This window comes from Poecile atricapillus, chromosome 3 (assembly GCF_030490865.1).
Source record: "Poecile atricapillus isolate bPoeAtr1 chromosome 3, bPoeAtr1.hap1, whole genome shotgun sequence".
Taxonomy (NCBI): Eukaryota; Metazoa; Chordata; class Aves; order Passeriformes; family Paridae; genus Poecile; species Poecile atricapillus.
Window position 1 is genome coordinate 82126266 of NC_081251.1, and position 24084 is coordinate 82150349.

A 24084-nucleotide genomic window follows, 5' to 3' on the forward strand; every position below is an offset into this window, starting at 1 on the left:
CAGCAGCCTTTATATTCCTCTCTGAGCTACCTCATCCCTTTTCATGAGCTTAACAACTATAGTAGGGTGTTGACTGGCTCATAACCATCATTCAGAAACTGAGCCTTTACCAAAAAGAGTGAAGTTAAAGAGTATAAACCAACAGCAATCACTACTAATCGATCCTCTATCCGACTCTGCCTTGAACTTGAGAGCAAAGCAAAACACTCAACACAGAGCGAGATATCATAGCTGGGGCAATATGGAGTGGGGCACAGGGCAGATTATAAAGAACACCAGTCCAATTAGGGAAGTTTGAGTGTCAGGATGTTGAATTCCCTATCATTTCCTGGCAGCATTGCCTTTAATTAGGCCTTGGATTGATTACTGCCTTTGTTCTCCACTGACCCACCACTGACTCTGACAGGGGTTGTATTTTCCCCTTCTACAATTAGAAGACAAAATTCTGAGTGTCAGCAAGCATTACACAGGCAACCATGCTGTTCAAAGCTACAGAGCCCTTAAAAAGAGAATGTGTTTGTGACATTAACACATTCTTTCTTTACAGGATACAATAGGATGGAGTGGATCCTAGTCCAACAGTAAATTACTGTTAAGGCTAATTTAAATTTGTCAGTGCATTTATATGCAGTGTATAAAAAAAACAAAACGCAACAATCAAAAAAAAAAAAAAAAAGCAAGAATTGCTAAGTCAAATCTACCTGGTTTTTCCATAATTCAAAACAAGAGGTAGGTAAGAGAGAGGGTGAAATAGACCATTGTCTCAGCATTTAATTTGTATAATAGCAGCAACTAGACTGGAGAAAGTAATATTCTATGCAAGTATGTAGAATATAAAGCTTTATGGCAATCTGAAGCACAATAGACACCCACAGTGCTAAAGCAGCGATGCAAAAAATACATTAAGTAAAACTTGAAATAACATTACACAAAATCTCTTTCTACATTTATTTTATGTTACACATTTTGATAGTACTTAGAGGCAACAGCTAAAACAATAACTAAAAATACCAAGATCCCTTATGCCATGCACGGTACAAGTCAGTTTTTTCCCAATTAGAATCTACAGTCTTAGTAGAGTCACAAAGGAGTCAGGGCAAACAAAGGCAAAAATAACTTGTAGGCAACACAATTTTTTCAAGGCTATGAGATTTGTCTATGCTACTGTAAGAAAGATTTCCACCTTCCATATAGAAGGTTAGGAACTATTCTCTATGACACATTGCTTTTTGTCATTAAAATACAGGTCCTGGAAGTCACACTATCATACTCTCTGTGACTGTAGCAAGTCTTTTCACTTCTCCATGCCTTTGATCTCTAGTCATATATCCCCCAGGGCAGACAAAAGCCTGAAGGATAATTCATTAATACTTGTGAATTATTTGGGTGCACTTTGAAAATAGAACTAATGTATTTATTACTAGAAGTTGTTCTGATATTTTAAGTCTTAATGCATTTTGAATAATTAAACTGTCTGAACATGGAAAGGTTCCTATTAAATACGGTTTCCATTGCCACATAGAGGCAGCTCAAAAGACATTAGAAACTGACAGCAATGAATTAAAACTTGGAGTGGATTTTTCTCCTTCTCTGGCCATTTATTTTTCCACCACATATACCCACCAAGGTCTCACAGTGCAAGACAGCAGCCATGTGTGGAATCAAAACAACACCAGTCAATTTGACCAGCAAGCCCAGGCAACCAGCCTCTAGAGGATTTGCCCAGGTGAAAAAAAAAGGGTATCTAGTATTCCTAGTATTAACAGGTATCATATTCCTTTACTTTATACGTGTGTTCCTGCAGCGGTGGGAGAACCAATATCCACTCAGAGAGTGAAAGCCATTGTCAGGGCTCATTTCTACCTTGCCACTCCCTAGTTACTCGTTTGTCCCAAGAGACAATTGCAGTATGTGAGCTTTGGTATTTGTGCCTTGAAACAGACCAGGGTAGACCAAGTTCAGAATCATTTGAAGTTAAAAGGATACTCACTCAGTGTCTGGCAGCCAGGTCTGAGGTTAGTCCCATCATGTCTTTAAAATTTGACCATTAGAGGTAAGGTTTTATTTTCACCAAGAGGCTTACTCAAAGAAACTTTGGGTCTTTTTGTAAGTTTTCAAAATAGCTATAATTAAAAAAAAAATGTGTAAACAAAAGGGGAGTGGATGATACAAAGGAATTTGATCAATGTTTACTCTATTCCTAGGATTCATCCAACTTGATGAAATACCTCTAACAGGTAGAAGCATCCTTGTACTGTACTAAACTCCAAAGTATGATTGGTAGTGAGAGCCAAGGGACTTGCACCTAGTTCTTTTTTCCTACCACAGGTGAATGAAGAGAAAGAGAGTCAACAGAACAGGCTGAAGCCTTGAACAACTAAGGGACATGCTCTAGAGGAGCTTAATGGCTCACTGCCTGTGCTGACAAGAAACAGAGAACCTGGACAAGCCCCATGCACCTGTTGCCATACACCCTCACAGAGGCAGGCACCTTTAGAAGGATGTTTAGCTTCAGCTAAAGCAGATCAAGGTAAAGCTCTGCATGTTGCACAGCTGCAGAAAAGAAGCTTTTTGTGTTGGGCTGCCTGGTAAGGAGACAGACACCAGTACAACCCAGCATAAACACCTTGGTCTCAGCAGAGTTAAATCCCATTTTTTCATCATGTGCAGGAGGAACTCAAATGTGTTTGTAAGACCCATTTATGGATTTCAAGAACCTTTTTCTTTCTTTTAGACTTTCTTCGATTAGAGGATATATAATCCACCATTTGTCACTGCAAGTGGTCACCCATGACCACACATCAGTGGAGCACGAAACACTACATTTAAACTGCTACTGTCAATACTGCACTTGTCCATCTACTTGCATTGCCATACAAATTCACTGCCTTCACACCAATTCTAAGGATAGGCATTCTCATTTAAATTGATAGTCTTTCTATCACCTTAAAAAAAAAAGTAACCCAACAAAATACCATGAGGAATGCTAGCAGAAGTATAATAACTGAGACTGCAGTTTGTGAGAAGGTTGGCTTTTTCCCCCTCTAGTTACAAACACAATTTTTCATCACGCACTCACATAATGTGGGGGAAAGAAAAAAAAATTGCTTGTCTGTGGCTATAGATAGAGTCATGGTGTTTATGTACAGTGATGTAAGATGAGCAGTTCATATCTCGATCAGTCACCTGGGTATAGATTTGGCTCTAAAAAACACAAATACCTCCAGACTGAATGAGATCATAGGTGAAACAAGGTCGGATTTGCTGACCAACATTTAATGCATTAAGCTCCCTTTTTGCCTGTACCGTAAAGTTCAGAGAAGGGTTTGATTTTGCCACATTAACTCCTAACAAGTTCACTGACAGATGAGAAAAGTAAATGCTGGCATGAGACAGGGCAAGAATGTGCACTTGAGAGGACAGGATTGAAAAAACAAGGGCAACAGGGGTACAAGGGGTACAGGGCAACAAGGCTGTACAATATCTGGCCTTGTAGATGCTCATCATTTCACTGCATGAGCCTCAGAACAAGTTGATTTAACACTGAAGTCCACCCCGCTTGGAAGTGGAAGCTGGACTAAGTAACTGTGAGCTTGGTTTGAATTTTCCATCTGGGCAAAAGAATGATTATGGGGGCTACGGAGGTACAAAAACAAGTTGTACGTTTATTAGCCCCGCGTTTGTAGGCAGATCTACCTCTCATGCAGCCAATTCGGCAGGCTGAGGTTAGCCCTACAAAGATTTAATTGTGCCATGCCACCCCAGTTCAGACAGCTTGTTCACATTATTGCCTCTGATGTTAGTTGAGAGGCGCTCTTTGATAACACCTGGTGCGCAGAGTGAGGCCTGCTTTCAGATACCTACACACACACTGCTCAATTCCAACATTCAAAACTCTTGCTTACACATCTGGTGTTAGTTACTCATGTGTGAGCAAGCTTGCTAAAGACAACACCATATTCCCAAGGCCCTAACCTCACTTAAAACTGGATTTTCATTATTCTACACCACGAAGTGAAAGAAAACACTAAGGCTTTGCTAAGCACCACTGTAGAATCAAGTCTAACATGCAGAAGAAAATACTGTTATGACACTGTTTCCAGCGGTAGTTCTCAATTCCTTTAACCCTGTTAAGAAGCCTTGTTTACCGAACAACCAAACCCACTGTTATATGCTATAAGTGTAAGAAACTCACAGCAACTCTGAAAAACTAGTCAAGTCAACAGATTTTGGAATAACTTAGCAAACCTGAAAATGGACAAGATCCTTCACAGTAAGCTGCTTTCCTTGAAAAATCAATAACAAGTTTAAAATTATAGTAAAGTGAAGTGCAATTCATTCTTTTTTACCAGCTCCTGCAGACCCTGGCTAACAGGCAACACAGCAAGCCATTTCCTTAGGGTTAGAGTTAATTGCTATAATCACAGTGCCAGCAGCAAGCCAGGTGAGCCATTAGTTAGGGAAAATAAAATTATCAAAAGGGAGCAGAAAATGGGGTAGAGAGGTTAAAACAGCATAGAAGTTTTTTAAAGGGAAGTGGTATACAGTATGTTTCCTGGCTACAGGAAAAGAAACAGCAGTATGTAAAGAAAGGACAGGGCTGTAAGCCAATTAGCAACTCTATGTTTTGGGTGCTCTAACAAGTCTCAGACTTCAATGGATCCTTCAAGAGACAATGATAAAGCACTAAGTCCAGTACTGCTTCACCCTTCAAGAGAAGGGTGGTCTTTAGCAAACACTGGAACAACTACAGATGCATTTCACCCTTGTTTTACACCCTGCCGTTTCAGAGTTACTACAGTTGACAGAATAAAAACAATGATAGGGTCTGATGTGGGATGTACAGTTAAGAATGAGCATAATTATTTTCCAGTTAATTGTACATGCACTGCAATATGTTTCCCATGGATTTTCTACCTTAATTCCCATGTTGGTCTCCAGCTCTCTCACAGCATGCCACTGAGGGTCTGACATAAAAACAGTATTATAACAGAGCACGCAGGTTGCCACAGATGGTTCAGATTAAAGGCAGCCTAACAAGCCATTCCACAGACAAAGAGGCAGCACATCCAGCACTGCCCACGGCGTCTCCAAACACCTCCCTCAGGAGACACTGCAGCACTGACACCCAGATCACCAGCACAGCCACTCGGCTGGGACCCATGAGACAGAGCTGCAGGACAGGGCGTTAAAGGCCAAGCTAACCAGTTGTCCAGCAACACTGGGCTTGCCTTTGGGGAAATTATTCCTCTGCATTCAAGGCAGCCAGCGTCAGAAGCACCTTAAAAGAACCTCTGCTGCCTAGAGGGATATACAACATTTGCAGCAACACATGCATCCCAGCAACATGTAGCGGACTCTGGTAGGCACCACAAAAAATAGGTGAACAATTTGGAGAATTTCTGCAAAATAACTACAAAAGTGAAGGCTGTTAGAGCAGCAACATACATTCCAGCACTCTTTAGATATGGATGACAAATGTCAGTGTTACCTCTAAAAAGTTACTATTAATGTAACAGCCAGCAGAAAAGCAGGCATTAAGCAATTTAGCCATGATAGAAAATGTTTATATTTCTTGTTCTTAGCATAGGATTTTTTTCTGAGAGATGAAACTTTGTCAGAAAGAGACAGTGAAATCACTCCACAGAACTGCAATAAAACAAAAAACTGCAAATAACCTAGTTTCCCAGCCACTTGGCAGAACTGCAGACAACAGTATCTCATAGTATGCTTTTTGCCTACTGTTCTCAGGGTCTCAACCCAAGGCTCATGAAGGTTACTGACAGGATCTAATAAATACCTCATAAAGATGCTTATGTTTGGATCAGAAAGGATGGAAACAAATTTACAGATACCTTTTTTTTTGCTTAGCAAGTATCATGACAACAGCAGTTACAATCCTCAATGAAGACAGAGAACTGAAATCTGAAAAATAATATTTATGCAGTTTAAAGCTTGTGAATAATATCAGTATAAAAGAATGTCTAGAGAAGGAAAACAGAGATGGAACACATTTGAGATCTCATGTGAGCCAATAGGAATTGTTACTTATAAATTCTAGACACGTTTTCAAGACAAACTTTACAAAAAGTAGAACACTTTCACAAACATTTACTTCCCCACTGAAAAGAAAAACACTGAAGAATCTATTCCAATTAATGTTCTAACTAATCAAATGACAAAAGCCTCCTTTTCTGTTCATTCAGATCCAGTTTAATAGCATTTATATGTTGTCAAGACTTGCATCATCTATTTGATCTCTGGAAAGGCAGAGAGGCAGACAGAATACAAAACAAACTAACAAATACTACATGAATACAGAATGCCTAAAAGCATGCCATTCACACCAGCAAACAGACAAGGACAATTAAATTATTCATAAACACAAACTGTCCAAGGTAGGAAGAGAATTAATAAACACACTCTTGAAAAAAAAAATATAAAACACACCTAACCCCATTAGCAATTTTGTTGTTATTGTTTTTAAACTAACAGCCAATTTCTGATACCAGACAAAGAATCAGAAGTCAAGGTCTTTGTAAATAAATTTTTGTTATACCTGGGTAATTAGTTACCATATATCCATTCAACTGCCAGATTCCAATTCCTTTAAGGCTGCCAGCTTTGAAATGCAACCCACAATTCCCTTCTCCCTCTCTGTACAGAGTCAGAAAAGCCAGCACCTAGTCAGCATAGAACTGCTGGAGAATGGGACAAGAAAGGGAAAAGTCCATTAGTCAACATCACAAGCAGATAAGAAACCTGGACATCATTTTATTCAACTAGTAAGTTCACCACATTGCTCTGTAACTCTGTAACTGTTCTCAGCTGTAAAAACAGAAGAGGCAAATATTTCACTCAGATGAGATCTATGCACGTACTTTGGTAATGGGCACATTGGTGTGAATATTCGCAGTTGTGTGAAATCCTGTGACTTCTGTGAGCATTTTAATGTTACAAACCACCAAACTACCTCTAAGAGCATCTGCCCTCTTCCACCGAATGATTTGAAAAAGGTCTTTACCTATGGAAAATTACGTGGGCAAAGTCCCATTCCACATCACCAGCAAATATCCAACATTTTTACTTAAAGCCAGTGAGACGCACAGAAATAGCCCGAGGGCAAAGGCTAAAACAGCAAGAAGCTAAGGGCTCCAATAATGAAGCAACAATTTAAGAGAGCTGCAGCAGCAGGGTGGAGCAGATAGCTGGAGACTGCCATCAACACCACAGCAGGGTGGTGGGACAGGGCATCCATCCTCGCCTGGGCTGCACCCAAACTCCCTGTCAGATTTACGCCCTTCCCCGTGAAGGCAAACTTCGGCTAAGACACTTGTTAGTGTAATCCAGTAGCTAAATTTTGTATATGTGCTAAGTCCTTCTGGCCTGACACAGTGCTACCTTTCTGCTGCTGCACCAGAGATTATCATTTTACATCCTCACAGGTAAATTCACAGCAGCTTAGAGCACTGAAGCTTGACATATTGGCTGGAATTAAGAATGGGGAACTTATCAGGATCTTTATGTACTGGGAATATATGCTAACTACAAAAAATTGCATATTTTTTTAATAGGTTGGCCAGAAATTTTACCCTGATCTCAAGAGACCTTTCCATCAAAGCTTAAATTACCAGAGTTCCAATGATAAGTTATCCTAGAAAATCACCTCAAAGACAGAAAAAAATAAATACATTGAAGAAAAGCGAAAAGCAAGTCTGATTCTTGTCATGAATCAGTGATGTCCAGTGATAACAAGGAAAAGATGAGGCTTTCCTTCTATGCAAAATATATTTGAAGACCATCTCACTGCCTTTTGAACACAGTAATCATAACTCTTTAAAAAGGAAAACAATACAAGCTTTTCCCTTTTCCAGCCACCACAACCTCTACTAAAATAGCTACAAACAAAGTAAATAAACAAAAACCAAACCATAGTGATTATTTACCTTTAATTAAACACATGTTAATTAATTTAATTATTCAAAAACCAGAATAAATAAAACACATTCAACTTTAGGTTTCTCGAAGTAAAAGACCCATCCTTTACCCTGAAAGCCATTTTATCCCATTTCAGAAAGCTGTATGTCTAATCAGTGAGAGAACATCAGGAGTTCTGCAGCCATTGCTGCAGAAAGTGCAGGAAAATAAAAATATACGCACATATATATACATAAAGAGAGCGTACTCATATAAAAGCCGCACTGAAGCAATGAATCCTATCCTCTCATTTCATATGGAGGTGGGTAAATAATGTCACAACAGAGATTTCATTCATGCAGAGGTCTAGGGTATGCTGGGAATTCTCAATGTGACAATTTGCTGCAGATGCCTGCTTAGAGGAGCCATTTATCAGTGTCACCCATGCGCATTACTACACACAGCTTCCTCAGCAGCATGATTCCAAACCAGCTTTCCACACAGCACACTCTAGTCCTTGATATTTCAGGCACAGAAATAACCCTTATCTAGGCCTTAGCAGTGTGCTCATTGAAACAATTTGTATTACCCAGAGCACATGGGTTTGGAGTAGGAAAGCTACAAAATTTATTTCCTTTGCTGATAAAAAGAACAGCAAATTAAGAGAAGTCACAACAGTTTCCCTCCTGCTCCCTCTCCTCTTTATAGCCCTGTTTAGCTCATTGCTTATAAACAGCTAACACAAGTATTCCCATCAGCAGTGCTGACTCGTGGAGGATGCAGGCATCTTGGATGTTTCATCTCTTGTTATACTTAAGTGGAATATTAAACAGGCAAGACAGTAGCAGACCGGCTAGGAAGAACCAAGTAACTAGGACTGACAAAGAAGGATGGCAATTTAAAGAACTTCAGTCTGTAAAGTGCTTCATTTAGAGCCATCACTGCCAGTGCATTCAGCCTTCATGCATACCCCCCCCCTCAGCTGTCCTCTCACACCTAAAGTCTATTCTAGTCTGCCTTTAAAGTATTAACAAGTACTGCTACTTAATAGCATGCTTTAGAGTGTCTAGTATAATAATACTACAGAATTTGTAGGCTTAACACTATAAGAAGTCAAATTAATCTGGAAATCAAACATTTTTTTTCCTTCAGAGACAGGCACAGGGAAAGGAAAAGTGAGACTGAATTCATTCCTATTGCTGATGCAATAAACATACATCATTTATTTGTTATGCTGGGTAAAATTGCTAGTGCAATGAACCGAATTCCTATTTCATACCAAATCTCAAACTGACATTATAGAATATAGATGTCTTTGTGATTGGTAAAAATAAAAACAAATCAATCATATGTAAGAAAGAAAACCCAGTCACATCTTTAGATTGCAGGATACACCAGCACCTTAGCCTTTGGATAAAAAAATAAATTTCAGAATGAAAAAGACCAAAGTGCATTAAACCAAAGACAACTTTGAGTTAATGCTTTCTACTCTTCTAGCTGCTTGCTAGGTTTCTGTTTTGAGAGAGAGACAGAGACAATAAATTTTAGGGATAGCTTTTTTAAGGAAAAACAAAACACAGTCTTCATATGCATAATTTCTGCAAGACTTTAAACTGAGCTCAGGCTTTTACAGAATTGTTTATTACCTATTTCTCCTTGCTTTCCTAGCATGCCACCTGTCCCATGTAAGCACTGTTGCTTTGCTGCCTGGACCAACTTCATTTCTGTCTCCACACCTTGTATTCTCCCTCTCATATTTCTCCTTGGGCCCTTTCTATACGCAGAGCTGCTCAAGTCTTTTAGGACACCAAAATGTATCCTACCTTAGGTGTCTGCCCCACTCTTTGCAACTTTGAAAATTGTAAAAATTATTGTGAAGCCAAACACTGAACAGTTCAACAGTGGGGAAAACAAACAAACAGGACAAAGGAGAGATGTGATTAAAAATACCTGTAACAATTAAGCTCTTGTCAAGAGCTTACAAGAAGCAGATCCCAACTGTTCATTTAAAATGAGAAGGTATTTCAATGAGTTGCCTGCCCCATCTCACATTCCTCACCAAACAGCCTCTTTGCCAGAGCACTGAAATCCACGACTTTATAAAGATCAACTCTGTAAAATGTTGCAAATCTTTGTTTTCAAGGTGATGGAAAAGGCTCCAAAAAAACAGTTTCTTCTCTTACCCACCATGACTTCTTCCACCCACCTCTAAATATAACCCAAAATCCTGAGAATTTTTGTCAAATCCATTATTCAGAAATGGATTTGACACACAGGGAAAAAGAAGGACGTCTTATTATGCATACTAAAAGTACAGTTCTGTATTTAGGCTTACCACCCATGCTGCAGAGCTGCTTACAAATCCATCATTAATGGCTTTCCAGCTACCCGTCATTTCCCCATGTTCAGTCTGTCCAGACAGCTAGCTATTCCTTTCTAACAAATACCATTTTAATTGCATCTCCCACTTTGTTAGCCTTCTCGACCTCCACTAAAAGCCATCTATGGTCTAACAATCTCTTAAATCTGACACTCATACCGACCAGCACACTTGTATGCCTTCCTGCTAGGTTCACACATATGCAGGCGTATTGTCAAGAATTTCCATTAGAAATCTAACAGCAGATGAGATGAACTGACAGCTAATGGGGAGAGAAAAGCAAGGAGAGCATGAAAAGGGAGAGGTAAACAGCAAAGAATATGTATGTGTATTGTAAATGCCCCCATCACCAAAGACTTGATTGTGCCTTTCTGGTGCCAGGGCTTCTCCAGTCCCAACACCTCCCTCTGAGCAACAAATGCCAGCCACACAGCCTCAGCCACTGTTAACTCTTCCTGTGGGAATGCTGCCAGCAATCTCAGCATATTAACCCTGGGAATACTAACATGATTTAGAGAACTTGTTAAATTTTAATGATACCATTAAGAAAGAGGAAAACACACTGGTCACACTCCCACTTTGGTGCATTTGGATGCTGGATAGGATATTAATGTTTTTCTTAGCCCATCACTATTAAATGAGCAGTGAAACTAAAACTAAAAGAGAAATGAAGAGTAATGACTTCTATTCTCACTGTTCAGCACCTGCTTAAAGCCAAGGCTGCCTTATTGCCCACTAGGCTTTCTGCTGGAGTCCATCAGGTGGATGGAGTAAACGGGTAATTCTTTCAGCATTTGGCACTTAACAGGTCAGAGGTTCATTTAGCCAAGAGGCACAGAAAATAAAACTGTCCAACTGAAATGGTAGCATGTAATCATCCAGACAATCAGTTAGCAGGCAGAAGTCTGCTCTCCTGAATAACTTCAGCATAATGAAGCCTGAGCTTGGCTTTGGTAAAATGGGAGTTTGCCCAGGTGACTTTCAGGAACCAGGACAGAAACATGCTGAGACCAGTTCTGCCCTGCTTTTAATAATGGGCTCCAAGCAACCACCTTCTTCAGCAGTGCAGGGCTCTCTCTCGTATCTTCAAGTACACCTGTGATAAAAGGAATGGGCAATTCCCACCAGAGCAACACAGAGGCCCACAGAAACTGAGGGTTTGTATTCCTGAATCCTCGTTCATCTTCAGTCAGTTTTGAGGGTGGTAGGGAATGAAACAAGCACAACTCAGGGAAGATTAACTCCATCCTGAGGCAGTTCTCCTCAGACAGTTCTGAACAAAGTTGAAGCCCCAAAACCACTGTGAAATTCCACTTTTTCTTCAGGAAAAGAAAATATTTACTGTGGTAGATATCAAAGTCTCCTTTCATTTGCTTTTCCCCAAACATTCGTGTGAGTAGAATTTTGTTCCAAGGCAAATCCATGGAATAGAGAAGCTGTTGTGAATACTCAGGTGCAAGTAAATGATCATGTCAAAGTGTATATGATTTAGGGGGCATAGGGAAATATAAGTTAGAGTAGAGGCTTGCTATTAATAGATTGTAAGAAATCCACAGGTCAAAACACATTTGTAAGGAACAAATACACATAAAGCAAGTTTCACTTGAAGGAAATTTGGAAGCCAAAACACAGACTGTATTCCTAATTTAAAATTTTCCTACAGAAAAGGAAGCTAGCTTTCCTAGAGCTAGATGGATGTTTTACATCAGTCATATTGCACTGGATACAGATATCCTACATTCAGCATACACAGTTCCTTTGACACATACTACCAGCAAGAAATTTGAAGTGTTCTCTGGATGCACGCTCAATTTGGCTTGGTATAGTTTTTACTAGAATAAAGTAATTTTCCAAAGACAGTTGATGTTTTTTTCCCTGAATCACCAAATCTGTTGGGTAAGATCGTTAACCAGACACTATCAAAACATACCATATGGCCTGTAAGTTAAATTCTCCTATTTGGAGGGCAACAAAGTGGGAAGACTCAGCCCTTCTTTGTTTAATAGGGCAATAGGAAGGTATAACAACATTAAACATGCAATACAAACATTTTATATTAACAACTGCTTTATCTAGAAATGTCCAGTTCCTTCTGAGGAAAGTCTTTTGATTTCATGGTGAACTGCAAGCGAAATCCAGTTGAATACCCCACTGGTTTCCTCAGGTCTCTTGAGCAGAATTTCCCTGACAATTTATTATTTTTAAACCCACAAACACTGTTACCAAATAGAGTTTCAGACAAAAGCTGAGAAGAGGAAACCGGTCTGATGTTTCTTTGGAATTTAGTATTTTCTCTTTCCTCCCAGAAAACAGAAAATGTCTTATAATATATAAGAAATTCAAGATCAACCACAAACTATGTGATTTAATAATACAGATTGAACAGAAAATCCTAATGACATTATGCTGGTTTCAGCTGAGGTAGAGTTAATTTTCTTCCCAGTGGCTGGTATGGGACTATGTTTTAGACAGCATTTTGTGCTGAACACAAGTAGAGTGATGATGTTTGACTTCCCAAGTTACTGTTAGGTGTGATGGGGCTCTGCTCTCCAGGAGATGGCTGAACACCTCCCTCCCCACAGGAAGTGGTGAATTAATTCCTTGTTCTGCCTTGCTTGTGTGCATGGCTTTTGCTTTCCTTATTAAACTGTCTTCACCTCAACCCACAGATTTTCTCGTTTTTACCCTCCCCATTCTCTCCCCGATCCTGCTGGTGTGGGAGACAGCAAGCAACTGCCTGGGGTGAAACCATGACAGACAATAAAATTAAGCACAGTTGAAGACAAAAATAATTTTTAAGAAGTATACCAATGTTGGAACAGTAAGTAGTTTTTAACAGCATTACTATGCTGTATTATTTTAAATAAAACAAATTGAATTCTGACACCATAGCAATAAATTCAAGCTGCAATTGAACACAGCAATTCCTTAAGACTGATTCTTTCATATAGCTGGTACTATATTTTCTTTTACTGTCTCTTTTGTAAAGTAATTAAAGAGTAATTCCTGTATTCCATACTCCAGTTACAATGGAAGCCACGGTTGGATGCATTGTGCTGCTCTCATCAGTAGCTTTCTCAGAGATCACTGGCTCCTTGCATCTGCTGTTGTAATAGTACATTTAGTCACTCCCTGATCAAAAGGATCTCAGTTTAGAAAGTTCAAACACTTTCAATAATGCTTCTATCTATCATTTTTATAAGCACTAAGGCAGGGAGCAATCACTGTGTATTCGCATGGGAGACCTGCGGTGATGCTAACTTATGACCTTCATATGGAGAGGACAAAGGAAAGCCACATGGAAAGCCCACAAGGGGCCAGGACGTCTTAGACCTGCTCTGCCTGAGCAGCATGCCTTCTGCTTTGAAGGCACACAAGTATTCCCTGATTAGAGCCATATCATACATGGAGCTGTGGCCTAAATTAAATCCTACTGATTTTCTTTCAGTCCAAATGCCCTCACTAAGGTCAATTCCATGTAAGTCAATTGACAAGGTTCAGATCCAGGCTGAAGTCATTTCATAAAAGGAAAATAATTTTCAGATTCTGGTACATCTTGCAGAGTGTTTCAGCCTTCATGACAAGTTCAAAACAGCTCAGTCAACTCTCCCCTGCTCTGTGAAGTGTCTTGTGTTGGTCTATTTTACTTAAAGAAACTTCAAACACTCTCTCATCAAAATATTACTAAGCTATAGTGTAAACTTTTCTAAACTGGAGAGTGGAGGGAAAAGAAGCATTAGCAGATTCATATCCTGGTTGTAGATGATTCAAGCTATTATAACTGCACAAAAAAATCCCATCTGTACCAAGTCTGATTATATATTTCAGGTTTCAAAGCCAGAGACAAACAATTCCTATCTTTTCAATGAAAACATAGCTTCACTATGCTCATAATTATGAAAAAGAAAACAAAAACAAACCCAGTTTAATGTAGAAAGATGCATAGAAAGTAACTGCAAATAAAAATGGGCAACACAAGTCATTGGGCTCTTCTAAACTTTCCGCTCTTAAGATACTACTTTGTGTGTTTAAGGTGAATTAAGCAAGCTGCAATTTGTAACAACACCGTGATAAACAATCTGCTTTTCTGCAATTGGGATACTTCTTGAATTGCAGCTTCAACAACAGATACTGTGGGCTAGAGATTATTTATTCATTGGCAGGAGAGGAAGGTGTATGCCTGTGTTCCTCCATTTTAACAATATCAATGCCTCTCAAGCCACAGATGACACTAGTAAGACATAAGTCAGCAATTTAACTTAGAACATCTCTCATGCTTTTGACACGCAGACCTCATGCCACAAAATGCTGCAGTTCTGATTACATCATTACGTAGAGCATGGAAGTCACATTTATTGTGGTGACGGGCTGCAGGTTCAGAGCTTGGAAGCACCCCAATTACATGATGTCAAAGGCTATGTGCTGCTGATGTGGCAAAGCCACCGTGACTTTCAGCCCTGCGATGTTCTAATAATCTGCTGACGCTGGCATGACTCCTGTTACATGCCCATGGCCAACACTGGTAATGTGTGACATTTTTTCAAACACTGTCAGGGGAACTCGGACAATCTTTGTTCCTTTTCCCCTCCCAAAACAATACACCAAAGTCCTACACTGATTATACAAGATTTCTGTGGATGTTGCAACACTTCTAAGGAAATATAAGACTATCTGAAGATATAAAGTGATTTTGGACATCAGTGCAGCATTCATGGAGGGTGTAAAACACCTTGAAGACACTTCATCACCCAGCATGAAGAGGCCAGTTAAAGACTCAGCATTGACTCTGTATTTCTGAACACAGTGTCTTCAGATGCACAGACAAGTCTTTGATTAAAAAAAAAAAGGAAAAAATTTTCTCCTACCTAGAGATTTACTTCATCAATACTTCCCTCTTCACCCTCAACAGCTGTGTGTTGTCTAAAAGTATTTTCATTTCTGACAGGAACCACTACAGTTTCATGATATATAACCATAGGCCGGTTTCTAATTTCCAATGCATTTTGTAAAGACAAGCCTTTTTCAATCCATAGAGAAAGCTGCAGAGCTAATGGTTTTGACAGCTTCCTAAAGAGCAGTCTTTACCACACAACATCTCCACCCTTACCTCAAAGATATTTGCAAGCTCAAAAGAAATAGTTATATTATTTCACATGTTGACACTTCGGATTGCAGCGGCAAGACTTCCAGCTGCTCCTAGAAAAGAGCTTTCAGTAATTCATCAGCAGCAAAGGCATATCCATTTGTCTCCTCTAGACCTTCACAGGCAGCTGTAATTCCAGTGCAAGTGAAGTAGCTTGGTTTCTTAACTTGCCAGGAAGCATACAATTGTAAGAAGATTCACAGATGAGCTATGCTAAATGTTTGGTATTGTGACCTGTGATGCAACACAAAAGAATGGTTGTTGTTGCCTAAACTTTAATGGAGTTAATCCTCCCAAATGCTGACAAATTACTGCCTCAGGCCATTTAAAATCACATTTCTAATGCAATAATCCTATCTGCATTACAATGAGTTGGGATGAAATGATTAGGTGCCTGAGATTTTTTTGCACAGTGAATTAAGTCACTATAAAGACTGGCCGTGCTTATTCACAAATTAAAGGTCTGGACAGAAATGAAATTCCATTATTCTGGCACTTGCTAAGCTTTGAGGAAGGGTTTATTACTGTCCTGTCTCTACCGGGAATGTTTCTAAAGCAGCTACCAGCTAACAGAAACCTATTCTTCATTATAGCAGCTTCAGGCCTTTCTTCATTATTAATAATTAGGAGACAAGTCTTTGACCATTAAAAACCCCTGAACAAGAAGACTAATTCAACAATATGTAAGCAAAAAAATGGATAGTGCCAGTAAATTGGAAAAAAAAACCCCAAAACTATACCCTGAATGTAAGTCCTTTTTCTTCTCTCTTGTGCTCAGAGGGAAAGACTGTGCTAAGAATTTACCCAGTTCTTATATGCAGAAGCACAGAATTTTAGGTAAAGTCCACAGTACAAACCATCTAACAATATCGGCGCTATACATCTCTACCATTTATAGTAGTATCCTTACTTCCTGACCCAATCACAGTATGCCCAAGCAGCAATTCATGTCTACACTCTCAAATTACTCAGGATTTTTGGAATCCCATACTAACAAATTTATAACCATCAGCTTGTAAACATTCTTATTAGCATTCCATTGCTTATTTACACACAATACAATTTGTTACACATCAATATAGCAACTCAACTGTTAGATGCCTGAGAGGTCAGTGTTTATTGAAGACGGGTAATATCACAGGTTTGAATTCAAAGCAAACTGATTCCACACAAGTTTTGATAAATAGGGAGTATGATGCCATAAATTTCTATGCTATAACTTTGTCTGATGCCCTTCTAAAAAGATACGCTAAGAAAAAGCTCAGCATAAAAAAAAATCTTTATTGGTAATTTCAGACAATCTTTATCATCATGCAACATAAACCCCACAAACAACAGGCACAAAAAGTCCCAAGATGCTCTCAGTCACAAACTGCAGTGTGCAACTGTATCAACCACCTGTGCTAGCCAATTCAGACAGGCCTGCTTCGCTTGGGGGTTACAATAAGATTTAATTCACATAAAATATAACCCCTTCTATGCATGTAATTGCTGAACATCATTAAGTCACATCTGTACCACAAGAGCAGGAAAAAGAAACAATAAGCTTTTAGCACTATTCTTTTTGCTACTTGGCAGGGAACCTGGCACTTTAAATGCCTCAAATGAATTAATGTAACTTTAATTAAATATTCTTCACCTTTGTGCCTCACAAAAAAAAACCAAAAAAAACTAAAGTTTCCATCCTGTTGATGCATTAGGAGAGAATGTTTCTATTTAAAATGGAAAGCTAAACACCTCAACACTAACAATGACCTAGTCAGAAGCAGTTTGCTCTAGCTTAATTGTGCCTTTTTTCTCAATCAGATGAAAAGCTTCAGTACACATGCATAAAGCCTGTTCTATTTATGAACAATTAAGTATAATATTATACTTGACAGATATATACAAACCTTTACATGATTGCACACTGTCAAAAACATCAATGTAGGTTCACATTTGGATAGGTTACTGCAGATTCCAACATCTACTAGATATACATTAAAACACAGATACTCACATATTCTGCTTGTTCTGCAACATGCTATCCCAGATCATAAGTGCTTCTAAATACATCATAAATGGGAAACAGGTGCCACAGACTGTACCTATAATACCATAGAAATTTCTAGGCTGTCTTCAACAGGAAATATATGTCAGACCTGGTTGACTAAAAGATGACAGACATCTTTTAAATGCTTCATTTAATAGTTCTAATAAAGGAATATTTATATAATAGAAATATTTAATATAAATATATAAATATTTACATAATATAAATTAGTTGTGTCCTATGGGTACCAGAGTCTTGAATTGTAGGATGCTTTGCAAGTTCTGAGGAAATACCCAGAATCATGATCTGCTCCTTCTTCCACTTAACTCAGTGGCAGGATCCATTCCACATTCCAAAAGCCCCTACTTCCATAGCAGCAATCAAGAGGAGACCTCATAGGACCCTGAAAAAATGCCAGTTACAGTAACACAGTGTGGTTAGACTTCAGTCTCAATGCAAACCAATGTCAGTTTTCCCCAGACACAAACAGGTTTCCATATTTTTGAGAAACCCTGTACATCTCACCCTCAGAAGGGAGTCCCAGAGTGTTACTGTAGCACACACAGAGGTAGCTCACAGGCTCTGACTGAACTAGCAGAGCCCATGCCAACATCTTGCCTTCCTCAAAGCAGACACTGAGAAGGCTACCCGATTACACCTGGAAAAACAAACTTCTAAGACCACCACAGTATACCCAATCCAAAGAAGTCAGTGGCACCAGCCGTGATGTTTGTGTCCCACATCATCCAGCCCAGAGCCTCACCCTGCTGGGCAGCACCTGATGAAGGCAAAAATCACAAGCCCAGAAAGTTCTCAACAGTCACAAGCCAGAAAGGATGAGAGAAAGAGATGCTTCTGCAAACAGTCACAACCAGCACCCACCACAGAAAGGAGCTGTGTGCCAAAGGCTGGAGTAACTCACCAAGATTGAGCCTACAAGTACTATTAAGCATGGCAAATAGGGCAGAGGGTCACCCATGCCCATGAAGACCACCTTACTTGTGCCCCCTCCCTTGCTCCCAGATGCACAGATTGGACAGCACTTTCATCAGTGGCACTCCCACAGAACTGGAAAGTTTGGAAAGGAGGTGTAAGAAAAAAAGAACATAGGTAAGGAGGCTTAAAGGCTACTGATAGAAATAAAGATTGGCCTGTACAACACCATCAGCTAAACTAAGTGAACAGCAGAAACATACAGGTAACCTCTCAGGAAGGCTAGGATGGACAATGTCAATCACTGTTGCAGTAAGGGAACCCTGTGCAAACGTTTACATGACTAAAATCAGTCAATTTCTATTTAACCCTGTGCCTTGATGTTAGTTTTATCCTCCTCTCCACACCTAATCTCAGTTATTCTGATGGGTCCCATATCTGCATCAGTAATTTCCCACCTATTCTCGCAGCTGGTAATCACTGTCAAATCACACAGCCTGAAATTTGACAAGATTTTGATACAGGGCCACTTTACAGTGAATCACCCATGTATTAATGGTTAAATTTACTCTTAATTTGGGTGGATCCACCTTTCCCTGTAATAATTCAGTTAAATCAGCTCTTGAGACAAGGTAACACCTAGCCCTTGAGTCTTTTGTTCATGAGAGTACCAACTCCTTCTCAAAGAGCACATAAATAAATCATGGAGAGCACAACACAACAGCAATACCAGGGACCCTTTCTCAGCAGTCAGCTCTTTTCCATGATACCTCTTTATTGTAACCACTAATGAAAACCCTTTGAAGTGGAAGAGTAAATATTATCATTTGATAGTACCTGGACCCAACAAGGCAAACAAAATTGCATTGTACTACATTCCAGGAGCTGTAGACCCATTCACAATACAACGCTCACAGGGTTGCTATGGAGGAACTCAGTGCTTACTATTTTACTAGCATGAGGTCAGCCAAGGGCTGCTGGTCACTCGCTTAGGGCTGTTAGCCTTCATCTTGTATGCACAACAAACAGGGAAAAAAACAATGCCAAACAAAACAAAACCAAGGAAATTCAGAGTATGCCTTTGGAGGTACCAAATACCCCAAGAGAGGCAGAAAGCATATTTCCAACTGTATTCAGGATGGGTCAGCTCTTAAAACATGAGACCAAATGTCAGAAACACATCCCCTTCCAGCACAGGATTATTCAACCCAACGTTCAGAGTCCAGCAGCTTCAAGTATTTCCGAATTTACTCAGAATAAAAAAAAAATAAAAAATCTGGCACTTCTCTGTAAGAGAAGCATCACCAAGTTATCTTTCTGGTAAAGACACCTGGGAGAACTGGGTTCAATGTCATGGTCTGCCACGGCCTCACAGCATTTCAATGCCTCTTGTGAACCCAGAGCTACAGGAGGGTTCCTCACCCAATGGAAGTAGAAACCACTGGCATCAGACCATAGGTACACACCTCACTGCTAAACTGGCTGCCGAAGTCTAAGGATGATTTGTAAATCCATCCTGTAGCAATCAAAGATAGCAAAAGGGCAAGGGAACAGTGACTCCGATGTCATTTTCCCACCCTTACTTACTCCCTCCTCCTCCCACTAGGGAAAAAAAAAAAAAAACCAACACAAAAACCGCGCTCAGGAAATGGCATAGAACCACTGTCAATACAAGGAAAGAAGGAGAAAAGAAGTGCGCTGGAAGGACTGTCATAAATGGCCCTGAAGCCAGGCAGCCCTCCGGAGACAGAGGCACGCTGCTCCACTTGGAGGAGGAGATAGAAAAAGCGAACAAGACCAAGAAGAGGGAGAACAAACCCCAAAGCGCTCGGCGATGACACCGGCGGAGGGGAGCCCAGGTGGCCGACAGCCCCGGCGGCTGCTGGGGGCCGCTCCGGGCACAGGGACCGCCCCTCCCCCGGCCCCGCGCTCACCTTGCTGCTGACGGGCCCGGGGATGAGGAGCTTCAGCGCCTGCCTCTTCAGCTCCGCCAGGCGGGCGCTGCAGTGCTCGCACCAGACGCCGCGGTCCGAGCCCGGCGAGGAGCCGCCGCCGCTGCCGGAGCCCGGCGAGCCGGTGCCGAAGCCCGGCGAGCCGCCCAGGGAGCCGGGGGAGCTGGTGCCGATGCCGGGCGAGGCGGGTCCCGGCGAGCCGGAGAAGGAGCCCGGCGAAGAGGTGCCGGAGCCGGGGGACGGGGTGCCGGAGGAGCCCAGGGCAGAGCCAGCTCCCTCCGGCGCCGGGCGACCGCCCGCCCGGGACTCCTCGTACGCCTTCCGGTACCAGCTCTCGGGGGAGAAGGGGGCGGCGGGCTTGGTGGGGGAGCAGGGGTCGGTCACCTGGAGCGGGAGAAGGAGCAGCGGGTCAGGCAGGGAGGCCCGGCAGCACCGGCAAGTTTCGCTCGGACGCTCCGCGCCCGCGGTGGCCCCCGCGCCTCGCCCGCCTCCGCGCCCCGCACCGCGGAAGTTGCGCGGGGCCGGGGACGATCGCCCTCGACCGCCGAGAGGGAGGCGAAGGAGCCCCGGCACTGCGGCGACCAGCGCTCCGAGCCGCCCCGGCGCCGACAACTTACCCCGTATTTTCTGCTCCGCGCCGTGACTGCAATCCTCTCCTTATTTCCAGCCACTGAATTCATGGTGGCTTCGCAGGGCGGCGGGAGAATTTCCTACAGGTTTCCCAGTCCGCATCCGAAGGGAATAGCCGGTCCCAGGAAGTCCCCGGCTCAGCGGGCAGGCTTGCTCCCTCCGCCGCCTCCGACGGGATCGCTCAGCCCCAAAAAGACCCGTCAATTCTCAGGAAAACGCCTGGGGCTGGGGTTCTCTCCCGGTCGGTTTTTCTTCATTGTCTCCCCTCTCATTCCCTTACAACCCTTGTTTTCACAGAAACAGCAACATCCAAATCTGGAACGATCCCCCCGATAGGCAGCACAGCTCTCATCTGCAAGTGAGGTGAAGCATCCAAGGTAGCCTGGGGAAGGCGAAAGAAGGAGCGAGAGCAGCGCTCTCCCAAGCAGAGGCGCTTTCTGCGTCCGCTACAGCAGCAACTTGTTCCTTTCACCAAGGTTTGTAACTGAGTTAGAAGAAATCCTCCAAAAATATCGGGATCCAGGCTCTGGGAGGAGCCTCCGCGCCCCTTGCAGCCAATATCCTCCTGCCCATTTGTGCCTGACAGTTTTGCAAGGGAGGGAAGGGAAGACCCGGGCAGCGGAGCCCCGTGCGCTCCCCGGTCAGCGGCGAAGCTGCAGGGCTGGCGGTGCCGGAGGCTGCCAGCAGACTGCCAGAGCCTCACCGCTGCTCTGCGCGACGCCTCGGCTGCCGGGAGGGTCCATTTTATTTTGCAGTATTTCTTGATTGACGTCTGTGATTTCCCCCCGTTCTTGAAAAGGGCGGGTGGGTGCAAGGAGGGGGGAGAACCTTGTTGCTTCCACCGCAGTTATTGGTTAGTTGCCTCTATTCAGGCTTTCATGATTTCACAAGTGTTCCCAATCCCCCCTAAATAACTAGGAAAGAAAAGCAAGCCGTATTTATGACAGTCACTGGCATCTCTTTTCCATGTTGTAATTTTACGTGTATTAATTTAACTTGCAGTCAAGAGCATAATAAATTGATCTTTTAACAATAAAATTCTACAGACTTGTGTCCCTGTTAATCTTTCGTTTCCAATTACGATTTCCATTTGCTGATCATGTGTATCTGTTACATATCCTTTTTTATTTCGAATCCTGTAGATAGAAAAATCATCTCTAATAAATCTTCTCCCTCAAAACGGGTTGGTAATTTTCTCAGAAAAGGAGGCAATAAAAAGCTAAATGCCAGATCCCCTGATAGGATCATAACACGGGTAGGTTGATGCAACCCATCTGCATAGGGCAGAACACACAGGGGACTTGCATCCACCTTTCCAACCTCCTATTGTTACTTCCATATAAATGGATCATCCTTCCAGCATCCCTAGTGTACCTGGGCCACAATAGCGGTGAGGAAACAAAACCAGCCTGCTGAATCTCTGGGAAAGGAATCTCCCAGTGCTTGTATGTCTTTACAGATACTCTACCAGTAGTGAAGATGTGTAAAATGCTCTGCTGTGTTTTAACTTCACTATGATGTCAGCCTGAGAGAGGAACAGCCATTCCTGATGTGGTTAGGAAAGCTTTAATCTAAAGCTGACGCAAGTGATGCCATCTAAGAGAGCCGGGTTGCATCGGTTGTGCCTTGTGCATTTACATAGGTGACCCCAAAAAGATGAACAAACGAGCAAACAAAGGAGGTGCACCCCAGCTGCTGTTGCATGTGAATGGGTTTCACATAAATCCGCATGCGGAGATCCCGTGGCTAGTTCCGTAGGCAGACGTGAGAGGGATGACAAGGTAAGGCAGGGAAATGCCGTGCGAGCCCACAGCGGCACAGAGCTGTACAGCCTCCCCCGGCCCCGCGCTGCTGACCGGGGACCGCTCACACTGCGGAGTAGAACTGCTCGTTCTCTGGGCTCAGTTCTGGAGCCGAGCTGAGAGATTTCCTTTGTTTTTCGGCAGACCTTGAATTCCCCAGCTGCCAGTTCTGCCTGCCTAACCACGTCCGCTGCCGGGGACCGCGGTCCCGGGCGCAGCACCGTGCTGCCGCCAGCGTCGCGGGCCGGGGCGCGCTGGGCCCTCCCGACCCGCCCGCCGGGCCCGGGACGCCGAGATCTGCCGGCACCGCGGCCGCTCCCCGCACAGGCCCAGGGTCCGGGGGGTCAGCGCCCGGCGGGACAGGGGCGCACGGCGGCTCCGCGGTCCCCGGCAGCCGGGCGGGGGGAGCGCGGGGGCCGAGCACCGTCCCGCGGGAGGCGAGGCGGGCAGAGCGACCGCGCTGCTGCCCGGCCCCGGCGGCGGGACCCGGGTTCGGGACGGTGCCGCCCGCCGAGTCCGGAGCCCCGGGCCGGGCCGGGCGCGCGGCTGAGGCGGGCGGGCAGGCGGGAGGGGGCGCGGCCCCGCGGCTGAGGCGGGCGGCGCGCGCCCTCTGCCGGCAGCGCGCGGGAGCGAGCGGCGGGAGCGGCGGCCGGAGCTGCGCGCAGCGGGGCCGGGACGGGAGCGGGGCTGCCCCGGGAAACACCCTGCCTACGGCTCCTCCGGGAACCCCGCCGGCCTGCGGCTCCTCCGGGCACGGCGGCAAAGGGCTGCGCCTCTCCACAGGCAGAACTCCTCCCAGGACTCTTAAAGCCCGGCTGGGGGAAGGCTCCAGCATCATCCCAAACGAGATGGATTCACACTCAAGGTTTCAGGAGGGTACCTGCCAACAGTGCGGGTGAAGAAGGGGTGCTGGAACAGATGGAGTAGCCCAGCAGGACAAAAACTGATACCTTCCACATAGCAGGATCTTGAGGAGGATGGCTTTCTCGGTCCTTAGCTCGTGGCTAAGTTTGGTTTGAGGTGGAGAAGTTAGGTCATGTCTGGTGAGAAGGCAGAACACCTCCAGCCCAGAAATTAGGACCTCAGGACATGGTGAAATTGAGCTTTGAGCCTGAAGAGTCTCAGTAGCAAAATTGCATTTCCTAATGTCTCACGTTTATGGGAAATGTTAAGAAGGTGCATTTGCAGAGCACCTCTCACAGCTTGCAGGTTTGCAACTTTGTTGGTCAATAGCTCTGTTGCTGTTGCATCACATCTCCTTCTTTACGGGTGTCAGTATTTATTGGCATTTTGGT

General features: G+C 43.1%; 1 protein-coding gene and 1 long non-coding RNA gene across 2 annotated transcripts in view; one reads left to right on the forward strand and one right to left on the reverse strand.

Moving 5' to 3' along the window:
• Nucleotides 1-21291, reverse strand: part of KIF26B (kinesin family member 26B) — a 276267-nt gene extending 254976 nt beyond the window's left edge. The window contains exons 1-2 of the mRNA XM_058836915.1: nucleotides 20975-21291; nucleotides 20340-20741 (exon numbers count right to left, since the gene is read on the reverse strand). Of these exons, the coding sequence (XP_058692898.1) occupies nucleotides 20340-20741; nucleotides 20975-21037 (465 nt within the window). The 5' untranslated portion in view covers nucleotides 21038-21291. The remainder of the gene's footprint in view (nucleotides 1-20339; nucleotides 20742-20974) is intronic.
• LOC131578309 (uncharacterized) lies at nucleotides 20543-22021 on the forward strand. Its single transcript, XR_009277440.1, has 2 exons — nucleotides 20543-20681; nucleotides 21285-22021. It is a non-coding gene; the product is annotated as an uncharacterized LOC131578309 (long non-coding RNA).
• Nucleotides 22022-24084: the final 2063 nt, after the last annotated feature.